This window comes from Triticum dicoccoides, chromosome 2B (genome assembly GCF_002162155.2).
Source record: "Triticum dicoccoides isolate Atlit2015 ecotype Zavitan chromosome 2B, WEW_v2.0, whole genome shotgun sequence".
Classification (NCBI taxonomy): domain Eukaryota; kingdom Viridiplantae; phylum Streptophyta; class Magnoliopsida; order Poales; family Poaceae; genus Triticum; species Triticum dicoccoides.
Genome location: NC_041383.1, coordinates 154,977,933 through 154,990,453, shown reverse-complemented (window position 1 = coordinate 154,990,453; position 12,521 = coordinate 154,977,933). Strand labels below are relative to the sequence as shown.

The window sequence follows — 12,521 nt, the reverse complement described above, 5'->3', positions numbered from 1 at the left end:
ATACATGCAATCAAAATATGTGACATGATATGGCCATCATCATCTTGTGATTTTGATCTCCATCTCCAAAGCATCATCATGATCTCCATCATCACTGGCTCGACACCTTGATCTACATCGTTGCGTCGGGGTCGTCTCGCCAACTGTTGCTTCTACAACTATTGGTAGCGCATAGCGATAAAGTAAAGCAATTACATCGCATTTGCATTTCATACAATAATTAAGAGACAACCCTAAGGCTCCTGCCGGTTGTCGATATTACAAAACATGATCATCTCATACAACAATGTATATCACATCACATCTTGACCATATCACATCACAACATGCCCTACAAAAACAAGTTAGTCGTCCTCTACTTTGTTGTTGCAAGTTTTACGTGGCTGCTACGGGATTTTAGCAAGAACCATTCTTAACTACGCAAAAACCACAACGGTGATTTATCAAGTTTGCTGTTTTAACCTTCTTCAAGGACTGACCGCAGTCAAATTCGACTCAACTAAAGTGGAAGAAACATACACCTGCCAGCCACCTTTATGCAAAACAAGGAGCATGTCAGCGGGTGGAACCGGTCTCATGTGCGTGGACATGTAAGGTTGGTCCGGGCCGCTTCATCCCACAATACCGTCGAATCAAAATAAGACGTTGGTGGTAAGCAGTATGACTATCACCGCCCACAACTCTTTGTGTTCTAATCGTGCATATCATCTACGCATAGACCTGTCTCGGATGCCACTGTTGGGAAACGTTGCATGGAAAACAAAACAAAAATTCTACGCACATGCAAGATCTATCCATGGACATGCATAGCAACGAGAGGGGAGAGTGTGTCTACGTATCCTCATAGATCATAAGTGGTAGTGTTTAGTAATGTGGTTGATGTAGTCGAACTTCTTCCCGATCCAACCGTCGATTACCGAACGTAAGACACCTCCGCGTTCAGCACACGTTCAGCTCGGTGACGTCCTCGCCTTCTTGATCCAGCAAGACGGAGAAGTAGTGGATGAGTTCCCGCAGCACGATGGCGTGGTGACGGTGATGGTGAAACTATCTTTGCAGGGCTTCGCCTAAGCACTACGAAAATATGACCGAGGGACAAAACTGTGGAGGGGGGCGCCGCACACGGCTAAGAGATTGTCGTGGGCTATGTGTGGCGCCCCCTCCCACATATATATAGGTGGGGGAGAGGGGAGGCAGCCAGGAGGCGCCCTAAGTAGGGCCGAATCCTACTTGGGCTCCTGCCCTGGCCGCCCCCCATACCATATATGCCGGAGGGGGGAAGGAAAGGGAGAGAGGGAAGGAAGGGGGAGGCCGAATCCCCCTCCTTTCCTTCCTCCCATAGACCGTCTGCCATAGGGGGGTGCACCAGCCCCTTGTGGGCTGGTGTGCTCCCCTCTAATGGCCCAATAGGCCCATCATCCTCCCGGGGGTTCCCGAAACCCCTTCTGGTGATCCGATGACTACATGGTACCATCCAAAACTCTTCCGATGTCCGAATATCATCGTCCTATATATCAATATTTACCTCCGGACCATTCCGGAGCTCCTCTCATGTCTGTGATCGCATCCGGGACTCCGAACAACATTCGGTCACCAAATCATATAACTCATATAACACTATATTGTCCACGAACGTTAAGCGTGCGGACCCTGCGGGTTTGGGAACTATGTAGACATGACCGAGACACCTCTCCGGTCAATAACCAATAGCGGAACCTGGATGCCCATATTGATTCCTACATATTCTACGAAGATCTTTATCGGTCGAACCGTATGACAACACACGTAATTCCCTTTGTCCATCGGTATGTTATTTGCCCGAGATTCGAACGTTGGTATCTTCATACCTAGTTCAATCTCGTTACCGACAAGTCTCTTTACTCATTCTGTAATACATCATCTCGTGACTAACTCCTTAGTCATTTGCTTGCAAGCTTATTATGATGTGTATTACCTAGAGGGCCCAGAGATACCTCTCCAATACACGGAGTGACAAATCCTAATCTCGATCTATGCCAACTCAACAAACACCTTCGGAGATACCTGTAAAGCATCTTATGATCACCCAGTTACGTTGTGATGTTTGATAGCACACAAGGTATTCCTCCGGTATCCGGAAGTTGCATAATCTCATAGTCGAAGGAATATTTATTTGACATTAAGAAAGCAATTGCAATAAACTGAATGATCATATGCTAAGCTAACGGATGTGTCTTGTCCATCGCATCATTCTCCTAATGATGTGATCCCGTTATCAAATGACAACACATGTCTATGGTTAGGAAACATTAACCATCTTTGATCAACAAGCTAGTCTAGTAGAGGCTTACTAGGGACACTGTATTTGTTTATGTATTCACACATGTATTTCAGTTTCCAATTAATACAATTATAGCATGAATAATAAACCTTTATCATGAATAAGGAAATATAAAATAACAACTTTATTATTGCATCTAGGGCATATTTCGTTCAGCTTCTACTCATGGCTCCATATACATATTCTTAAGCACGTCTTTGATCACCCGTTGATTCTTTCTACAATTGCAGATAAGAAGTGAGCCCACGTGTTGGACCAAGTGGGACAAAGAGTAAAATAGAAGGAGAAATTGTGGCGAGAAATTGAAAAAATGTGGTATGTAGTCATGTTTAACATGACATTTATTAGAAACAGTTGATAACAACCCAAAATATCAAGACAATTGTAGATTCGTCAACAAACTTGCTTATAAGGTGTAACACATATACTGAATTCTATGCAATTTTCCGCACATGTATTTCAACCATTTATAAACAATTATGATGGTGGTGGCAGGATGACGACCTTTGGCACTCTCCGATGATGGCTACCATGGCGAGTTCGGCACGAACGCGACCATGGCATGACCTCATTAGAGGTGGAAGTATTGGGCCACGGGCTCGGGCACAGAGAGGTTGGTGATGGCAATGGTTGCATTCCGATTTTAAGTCAGATTTTCGCTTTTACAGAAAATCCAGCTGCCTCCAATCGCGAGTGACTCGGTGTTTATGGTAATCAACCCGCATTCCAGTTTTATGTTAGATTTTCGCTTTTACAGAAAATCCCCTTATGAACCTACACGCCAGTTTTAAGTCAGATTTTTCTTTTGCAGAAAACGCCCAGATAATTGGGTTAATCAACCTGTAGTACATATCAAATGCTTTTTTAAAAATATTCATATATTCTAACCTAACTTCAAATTTAACAAATTATATATGGAATTTGATTAGAAAAATGTTTATAATATGAATATGATGTTATTTTACATGTTAACTATTTTAAAAAGATATTGAGGATGCAACCTTAATCAATAGCACATGATCCATCTTTTTTTCATACCGGTGCCTAGCCGGATTGAAAATGAACAACTCTGCAGAATTAGGATTGGAGACGAAAGAAACCATCTATAACCATGCATGCACGTCTCGCCAAACCCTCACATGATTTTTTTTTTCTCACTTTATGCCGAGAGAGACGTCTTATGATTGACAACATTCAAACACATTGTGATTGTGTGAGCACTGAGGCCACCGCCAGCAAGGGTGGCAAGGAGGATAAGGACAACAGAGATGGGATGCCATGTGTTGAAAAAAATGAGGTAGACCTATTGAGATCTTGATTCATGCTTATTGGGTTAGAGGAGTGTGATATTTTTTAAAATTCTTATAGTACTAGAACTTCTGGAAGTTGGGATGATTTTATGAGAGAGGCGTTGCAGCACCCGAGTTCCAGTGCTCTCTTTATTTGAACAATTTAAAATTTGTGTTTCGGAAGTTTCAAAAGAATGTGATTTTTTTTCCGACAATACATATACATATTCTGAATACCCGTGGAAAGTTTTGGTACAAGTCTTATTTTGTTTTGGGCTATAGAAAAAAAACAAATTTCTGACAGTATACAGAAGAAAAAGGGTGCAATTTCTGTCAAAAAATTCTTTTTCTTTTTTTGTATTTCCCAAAACACAAAGTATTTTTTTCCAGATTTTTACCAGGCCTTAGGAATATGTGTATGTATTCCCGTAGCTGCAGGCATTTTTCGTGATTCTATTCCTGTCTTTATTTCCCAAGCACTTGCAAACGATATGGTGATCATTTGAGGAATAGAAGTCTTGATAATGTTAAAAGAAAGAAGATGCCCTCGGCAGCAGCAGAGCCCGAGAGGTCGGAGCCAAGAAAGGAGCAGAGCCGCGCCCTGTGGGCGCGCTGGCTGACGGCCTCGTGGAGGAGGCGGCGCGGGGCGCGACAGCGGACGGAGGGATGCAGCCGTCTTCCTCGCGCCGGGGGGAGCTGCTGTTCGGGGATCTCTGGGAAATCAACGAGCGCGCCACCTGAAGATCTCCATGGCCAGCGCCGCGGAGCTCGGGGTACCTGCGCCTGCCCCCTGATGGAATGGCCGTGGCCGCACGCCGAGACGCGGATGCCGCGGGCCGACCCGTACGCCGGTCGGACCAGCGCGGTGGCATCGCCTGCCCCGCTCGGCTGGTACACGGCCAAGGGCTTGCCCCCTGTGAATTCGAGTTCGAGTTCATTTCCAGCTCAGCCGGCGGCAGCTGGTAATCCGAGTCCGGCAAGAACCAGGAGCTCTCCGATGAATAAAAGCGCTTGCGGTGGGGGCAGCTGCTCCAACTCGATTCGTTCGCCTCCCTCCCCAATCCCCAGATCCAATCCAAGACACGCCATCCATGGCGGCGAAGGTGCTCCAGCTCCGTAGCTCCGACGGCAAGGTGCTCGTCGCTCCGGCGTGGGACTATCGCCCGGCCGCCGCCCAAGCCCTCCCGCTGGAGATGCGGGTGCCCTCGCGCGCCCTCCAGAGGGTGCTCCAGTACTGGACCAAGCACAGCCTTGCCAAGGCCACCGGTGAGTCCCGGGAGTCCCTCGCCCGCTGGGACGCCGACTTCCAGCGCCGTCTCCAGGAAGACGGCCTCGCCAAGGAGGCCGCCGCAGCCGCCCAAGAACTCCGCCGCTACGGCGTCCATCATGGAGGGCGTCCCCGTCGCCATGCCGCCACGGGCGCATCTGATGTGGCTGCTCCTGCCAAGGCGGCACGTGCTGATCCCATCCGTGTCTGGTGTGTCAACCACGGAGAACGCAGCCATGCGCCGGCGATGCCCGGCTCCTTCGATGCCACTGATATTGCCTCCGCCGCGCGCCCTGGGCCTGCCACCACCTTGCCGGCTGCTGCTGGTGCTGACCCCGTGGATGCCCATTGCGCGATCCGTGCCCGTGGACGCCAGATGGCTGAAGACGAGGAGCTCGCTTGCCACCACCGCAAGCGCCCGGCTTCCAAGGCTCCAATCTGCCTGCCTGCCACCGCTGCTGCGCCTGTGAAGAAGGTCTCTCGTCAGGTCGCTTCCAAGGCTTGCTCTTTCGTCGGTTCTACACCACTGCTTGCCACTGCTGCTGCGCCCAGTGTGCAACCGAAGCCGCCGATCAGCATGCGCCAACTGATCGAGAAGGCTCGCCTCACCATGGCTCTCCTCGACAAGGCTCGCTCTGCCTCCAAAGAAGAGGCCAGCCGTCGGCGCGACATCGAGCGCAGCCGAGCGGAGGCCCGGCGAAAGGTGGAGCAGATGGCGGACACCGTGCAGTTCAACGACCCCTGGATCCATTACTCCGACGTGACCAAGTCCCCTGAGGAGCTGCTCCAAGCACGACAGCAAGCATGGCGTTATCAAGCTCACCTCCTCGAGATGGCTCGTCGACGGGACTTTGCTCAAGCGATGCAAATCCACGGGTGATGGAAGCAGAGCAAGAAATCATCAGCAGTGCAAGCTTCTTGGTGGTAGTCTTACATCAGAGGAGAAGAGTCGGCAGTGAGAAAAGCAGAGCAAGGAAGCAACCAATTCCTTGGCTGCGTCCAGTGGTATTACGCCTTCCCTAGTCTTTTAGTTGCTTCCTAAACCATGCACACATGAGTTTCATTTAACCTTTGCATCTCTAGGTTCTGCACTTAATCACCAAGATTTCTAGTGTTCTTTGAATCCCTTTCAGTCATTACTGATTTTACAAGGGTGTCAGCAGAGTCTCCATCTAGCTAGGCAGCAAAAATCATGCTAAGATGTGTACGGCATAGTTACACTACATCCATACCTGGTCCTAAGTTAAGGGTTTAAGTAAATAAAGGGCATTTTCAATAAATCAAAGTAAAGCAGATGAGCCTAAAAAGGAAACTCATGTACTGCAATTACGGCACCTCGCCGCAAAATCCAAAACGCCCGTTTGCTACCCGGCTTGTAGCAGGAAAAAGGAGTAGAATTGAACTTGTCGATACACACGTAATCTTGTGAGCTGCCTAGCGTTTGGAGACTGTGCTGACTCTCTTGTAAACTTAATCTTGGCTGAATTGGATTCTTAGGCATTGGGTGTCTTGGTGAGTTAAAGTTGCAGTTTCCGACAAGTAACATTGGTTAGTGAACTCTTGTGTGTGTGCAGGTGAAGCTTTGTGCTAAGCAAGTCCTCAATGTACCGACTATCAAGTCATATTGTAATCAATATCAGATATTAATGAAAATTTGTTGGCCTGAATTTGTGCAAAGCATTTGAGTAACTTTCTGTATATATGTTTGTTGTATGCATCTATGATTTCTTAAAACATTCTGCTGCTCTGGTCGGAAAAGTGTGTACTGAGGCATGGATCCAATGGACTCACTTTGTTTGAGTTGTCAAGCACATAACCATGTTTGGGGCAGTTATTGGTTAGAAGATATTTTGGTTTGAGATACCGCAATCTAATTGTCAAGAATGTCAAAAAGGTTGCATCATATTGCAGCTATTTGACAAATAGGTTTGGCTTTTTTCAGATCATGTTAGCTTCTCATTTGAATTATGTGCAATAGCACTATAGCTGTCTTGCATATCCAGACCCCCTAAGAAATTTTCATGTCCATTTGAATATTACAAATTCCACCATGTTAAAGTTACCCAGTAACCCAAGGGACCTGGAGTGGAGTTTTTGTGTGGATCTAAGATCTCAAGCGGCTATCAAGTTTGCTATCAAGTTTGTCCCTGAATCTCTAGTGGTCACTATGCTTTCTTTTCTAGTTAATTACAGTTTGATGATTTTGTCATGCTCAAATGCCAATCATATCTTGTTTAGATATGTTCCTCTCTGCAAGCAAGGATGATGCAAAGGATCCCTTATTTTCCACCATGAATAAAGTTTACATTTTCTCCTCATATTATTGCTGGTGATTGCAGTGTCTTCAGAAACTTCCAAAACAGATTAATGTTGTTGCTGCTTTTCTTCAGAGAGATTGGCAGAAATGCTGCCGATTCATTAGACCGCGTCATGCCAACGTGGGGAATGTATGCGTTAAAGCTTCTCCCATCGCTAGCTCCACTGCATTTCTCTGTCTCAGTGTTCGATGGTGAAACAATATCTTGAATTTTCTGTGCTTTTTTCCTGAATCTGAACACCAGACCAGTTTTGTTTTCCCGGAATTTTTTTATGAGAAATCTCGCGACTTTATTGATTCGGAATAATGTTCATAGAAATCTCGCCGACTTAAAACATTCTGCTGATCTAGTCAGAAAAGTGTGTGCTGAGGCACAGATCCAATGGATTCATCTCGGATTTCACAATACTTCGTTTGAGTGGTGAAGCACATAACCATGTTTGGGACAGTTACTGGTTAGAAGATTTTTTGGTTTGAGATACAGCAATCTAATAGTCAAGAATGTGAAAAAAGGTGGCATCATATTACAGCCATCTGTCAAACTCTACACCATCATATTCCAAGCCTCGCTCTTCGGTCTGCCTGCCTGCCACTGCTGCTGCGCCTGTGAAGAAGGTCTCCCTGTCGCTTCCAAGGCTTGGTGTTCTGTCGGCTTTATACCACTGCCTGTCACTGCTGCTTCGCCTAGCGTGAAGAAGGTGACTCCAGTTTCAACTCTGCGTGCTCGAAGGGGAATGCGCGATCTCAGCTGCAAAATCCCGAAGCAAAACCGTATTGTTGTTGCTGCCCCAAAGAAGCAACCAATTCCTTTGTAACCATCGAGTTAAGCAAGTCCTCAATGTACCGAGTAACGAGTCATGTTGTAATAAAAATTTCAGATATGAATGAAAAATTGTTGGCCTGAATTTGGGCAGGGTATTTGAGGCAGTCTAATTGTCAAGAATGTGAAAAAGGTTGCATCGTGCAGCTGTGTTTTTCTCAGATCATAATAGCTTTTCATTTGAATTATGTGCAACTGTAGTCTTACATTCTCAGGCTCCTTGAATTTTTTCATGTTCACTGTCATTTTAAGGTTGCTCAAAGATTCTCTTGGTACTTGTGAAAATATGACGAGTATGTTTTCCTTAACATGTCGAATCAGCAACTGATGGATGTCTTCTACCTCTTGCAGTAACCATGCACAATTCAGAGAAAATAAACCAATCTCAGACTAATCGTTAAAAAATTTCTCAACGGAAAAAGACGAATCTCTACATTTCAGAGAATAAGGTGGTTAATTACGTTGTTGATCCCATATCCTCTGTTGAAACCTCTCCCATCGCTAGCTCTGCTGTGAAGCAGCCGCGGCTTGTTCCATGAACAGTTTTTTTTTTTGCATGCTCAGAACTGAAACCTCAACTGCTGCTAGTACTATTTCATGGTTGTTTGTTAGACTTGAATCATCGGAATCTAGTGGAGTGCTTCTGCCAATGGCACAAATTTATCAACTGAACTGCGATGCATGTTATTTCCTCCCAAGACATCAGTGATCAGCCAAGAAGTTATATCTTCTGGAATGATTTAGCATTTGAGCATAAAAGATATTCAAGAAAAGAAGGATAGCTTAAATAGAGGTTCAGACATACTAACAGTCCAAAATACGAATTTCATGTCCATTTGAATATGTTACAAATTCCACCATGTTAAAACCCGATTGATTAGACTGAAAAGAAATGAAATGTACTCCGTACAAAGATAATGTTGCGTCATGCCTGCGTGGGGAATGTAAGCTTTTCCCATTGCTGAAACAATATCCTGAATTTTCTGTACTTCGTTTTCCTGAATCTGCAAAACATTGGCGTGCTGCATGGGGGCCTTCAAGAAATGCAAAGCCCAGAGCCCAAGCAAAAAAAAAAGCCTAGAGCCAGCGGCCCATCCTGAACAAGGCCCTGGCCCAACGGAGCGAAGGGTCGACAAAATGGAGGGAAAGCTCTTCCGTTCTGAAAAAAAAAGAGCTCCTCCCAATCCCTTCCCACTGCCAAGCTCGAAACCGCCGCCGATACTCCCGACGGTATCCCTGCTCCGACGAAGCCGTCCATGGAGACGGCGGCAGAACCCTACGCCTCCGACTCTTCCGCCTCCCCTATCGGCGCCGACGCCCCCGCCTCCAACCCGGTGCGTTCTCCTCGCCGCCCTCCGCCTCGGTGTACCACTCGATCCATTCCCCGCCGCCCCTTTAGTTGAAGCTTGTGTGTTCTGAGCTCGCAGGGTGCCGCCGCCGGCGCGAGGAAGCGGAAGGCCCTGGCAGCCACGGCGAGGAAGCCTCGGAAGCAGCAGGTTTGTACTGTACTGCACTGTACTGTACTGTGCCAATAAGTCATTTATAACCTGCCGCCGCAATAATCTTGCTTGCTTGTTTGATTCGTCTGAATTTGTCCATCTATGTGCTGCTATTGTTTGGTGTAGGCTCAAGAACCCATTCAGATCCCTGTATACTATGGACAAAGAGCAGAGTTTTATTGCGTGAAAGGCGATGATTTAGTTGATTGTTCATACATTTCTCCTAGAGCAAAAGATTGTGCACATGTAATCGGCCAACTACCGCTGCAGCCGCAGTCGATGTCATTGGTGGATCTACATCTCTGGATCTTCAGGCTGTTCCGGCTCCATCCAGAAACACAAGATCTCTCTATTAAGGGGTTCATCAAACAACGCAAAACTGACTTGTTCGACGAGTTCGAACCTGACTGGTATATGGAGTACTGCCCGTGGGACACACACTATTTTCAAACTGACAAGTGCTGGAGTGCCTTTGCCAATAAATTAAAGCGGAAAAGGAATGTGACGCAAAAGTTCATGTTGTATGCAGAATGCTCTGAGATCAAGCATTATGCTATTTTGCTCAAAGCCGTACATGATGATTACTCTCAGTTGACAAGGGTTGTGTTGCCTGGGACGAAATGCCTGACAACTTCTAACTTCCGCTTCCTCCGCCTAGTGGAAGACCTGTCAATGACACCTAAGGAAATTATAGCTTATCTCGCTCAACACTATGGCGAGCAGATGAACCCCCCTGAGGCATGGAGGGGCAGACAGAAGGCTCTGGAGCAGGAGTTTGGTACATTTTACGATTCACACAACTTTGCCCCAAGGTTACTTAAGGACATAACATGTAAAACCCCTTGGGGTTTTGTAGACATCAAGGATGCAGAGGTTGCAGGATGTAGCAACTTTCGAGTCCTCCACCGTATATTTTGGGCTTTTGGGCAGTGTGTGCAGGCCTTCAATCATTGTCGCCCTGTGCTATGCATTAAAGGCACACCACTATGCGGGAAATATCAAGAGGTGTTGTTGACTGCTATAGCATTAGATGCTAATGGTTACTCCATTCCAGTAGCATGTGCCGTCGTTGAGGGGGAGACCGAGGAAAGCTGGATGTGGTTTCTTAGGAATTTGGAGCAAGCAGTGAGGCATCCATCGGATGTTTGCATTATACATGACTACAAAAGAGAGTTGATCGATGCTATAGAGGACTTTCTAAGTTCCGACCAACGACAATGGCGGAAAGTAGAAAGCCGGTGGTGCATGGAACACCTTGCCGAAGACTTCTTTGCATATTTTGGCGACAAGAACCTGGTGTTGATGTTCAAGAAACTTTGTCAGCAGAGGCGACTAAATAAGTTTGTTAAAATCTGGAAGGAGCTCGATGAGTTGACAACAAAATATACAGCAGAGAGAGAAGGTGGTACTAGTGGGGAAATGCAGCAAGAGTTAGTCCAGCATGATGAGGCAGACCTGGTGGCACAAAGCCCATGCAACCAACGTGATTCAGTGGACTCTGAGGAGGAAGGAGATCATGCCAATGAAAATGAAGGAAAGGTAACCAAGTTTTTTGACTGGGCCCGTCTGAAACCAATGGAGAAGTGGTCACTGGTGCATGACACAAAGGGAGCTAGGTACGGCATCATGGGCGTTGATATATCAACTATATACAAGAATGACCCTGCATTGAAAGGGATAACATGCCTTCCACTCAGTGCGATAGTGGAGGTGACATTTCTGCGCTTGGTAGAGCACTTCAAAAACACAAGTGCTGCAGCAAATGAAGCAATTGGCAACCCATCTATGAACTTCCCTGAACGGGTCCAGGATGACATGAATTAAAAAATGCAGAAATCCAAGATGCATCGCGTGATTTGCCTAGACACCAAAATCAGAAATGTTCTCCAGGGGAAACAGTTTCGGAATTTTACAGTTCAGTCGAGGCAGAAGAATGAGGTTGTTCACCTGAAATCGGAAAGCATAAGTAAGTTTGGCGAATCCACAACACAAGAAAGTGCCACCTGTTCATGCAACAAACCACAGCTGCTTCACAAGCCCTGCACTCATGTCATCGCCGTCTGTTGTCAGATTGGTGTTAGCACTGCTACATACATGTCTCCATACTACAGCCTGGCCTACCTAGGTAGGATCTGGAGTGGAAATTTTGATGAATATAAGATCTCGCGTGGTTACAGAAATATCACGCCATTTGAATGCAATACAACAACTTGGATCCCAGACAAAAGGTTGGAGTGTGGTCTTCCTGTTTTTGTAACATCGGACTGCCTAGAAACTGTTGCAGATGAGTCAGAGCAACAATGCAACACTGGAAATGGATCAACTGAAGACAATCAAGGAGCGACAACACGCACTGAAGAACCTAATGAGATTTAAACTTCTGTTATCACCTATCAAGCTATTAATATTCTGGGCCCTAAATAGGCAGTAGTCACTGTCAAGCTTATCCTATGTAAACTCTGAACCTCTGGTATTATTTGCAGTTCATGAAAACTGAATTTTAGGCATATTAAGACAATATGGTTACTATGCCCATGGGAGACTGCAAATCAACCCCTCTATTATTATTTTTCCAGTAGGTTACACCGTTACAGTTTCATAATTTTGTTGGACTCTTGCATGCTTGAGTGCCAAATCATTCTAGAAGACATCATTTCTTGTTTAAACACATTTTTCTCTGCAAGCAAGAATATTGCCAAGATCTGTGCATTGTGAACAGTTTCTCTGAATCCATATGCAAATGCGGTACAGAGTTCCAGTCAAAAAAAAAAAAACCAATCTACAGATTTGCCATCAGGTGTTCACACGCTGCTTTCAGTATGCTCTGTTAGCACATTTACCTGTGCTAAGTTGGTCTTTCCAAAAACAAATATAATAATGTTATGTTTTTTCCCACGAGAAACTGAATGAGTACTGCGTATTCATCATTAGTTTGAAAATAAATGATATGTACAGAGATAACGCTGCATTGTTGGTCAATTCTTTGCTACTGTTCTTCATCATTCATCA

At 45.7% G+C, this 12,521-nt stretch overlaps 2 protein-coding genes across 2 annotated transcripts; both read left to right on the top strand.

The window, feature by feature from the left end:
* The first annotated feature begins 4,174 nt into the window (after nt 1–4,174).
* Nucleotides 4,175–6,543, top strand: LOC119362723 (translation initiation factor IF-2-like). The gene has a single exon (XM_037627971.1). It carries the CDS (start codon nt 4,701–4,703, stop codon nt 5,754–5,756), a length of 1,056 nt encoding a protein of 351 aa, XP_037483868.1. The 5' UTR covers nt 4,175–4,700; the 3' UTR covers nt 5,757–6,543.
* Nucleotides 6,544–9,196: 2,653 nt separating this feature from the next.
* On the top strand, nt 9,197–12,103 carry LOC119362722. The gene is made up of 3 exons (XM_037627970.1): nt 9,197–9,347; nt 9,441–9,509; nt 9,639–12,103. Exons 1-3 carry the CDS (start codon nt 9,270–9,272, stop codon nt 11,334–11,336), a joined length of 1,845 nt encoding a protein of 614 aa, XP_037483867.1. The 5' UTR covers nt 9,197–9,269; the 3' UTR covers nt 11,337–12,103.
* Nucleotides 12,104–12,521: the final 418 nt, after the last annotated feature.

Bases quoted from the DNA above. Each gene is read 5' to 3' on its own strand.
- LOC119362723 (XM_037627971.1), top strand. From the start codon at position 4,701: ATGGCGGCGAAGGTGCTCCAGCTCCGTAGCTCCGACGGCAAGGTGCTC.
- LOC119362722 (XM_037627970.1), top strand. From the start codon at position 9,270: ATGGAGACGGCGGCAGAACCCTACGCCTCCGACTCTTCCGCCTCCCCT. The intron at 9,348-9,440 runs GTGCGTTCTCCT...CTGAGCTCGCAG, and splicing joins ACGCCCCCGCCTCCAACCCG to GGTGCCGCCGCCGGCGCGAG. The intron at 9,510-9,638 runs GTTTGTACTGTA...TGTTTGGTGTAG, and splicing joins GGAAGCCTCGGAAGCAGCAG to GCTCAAGAACCCATTCAGAT.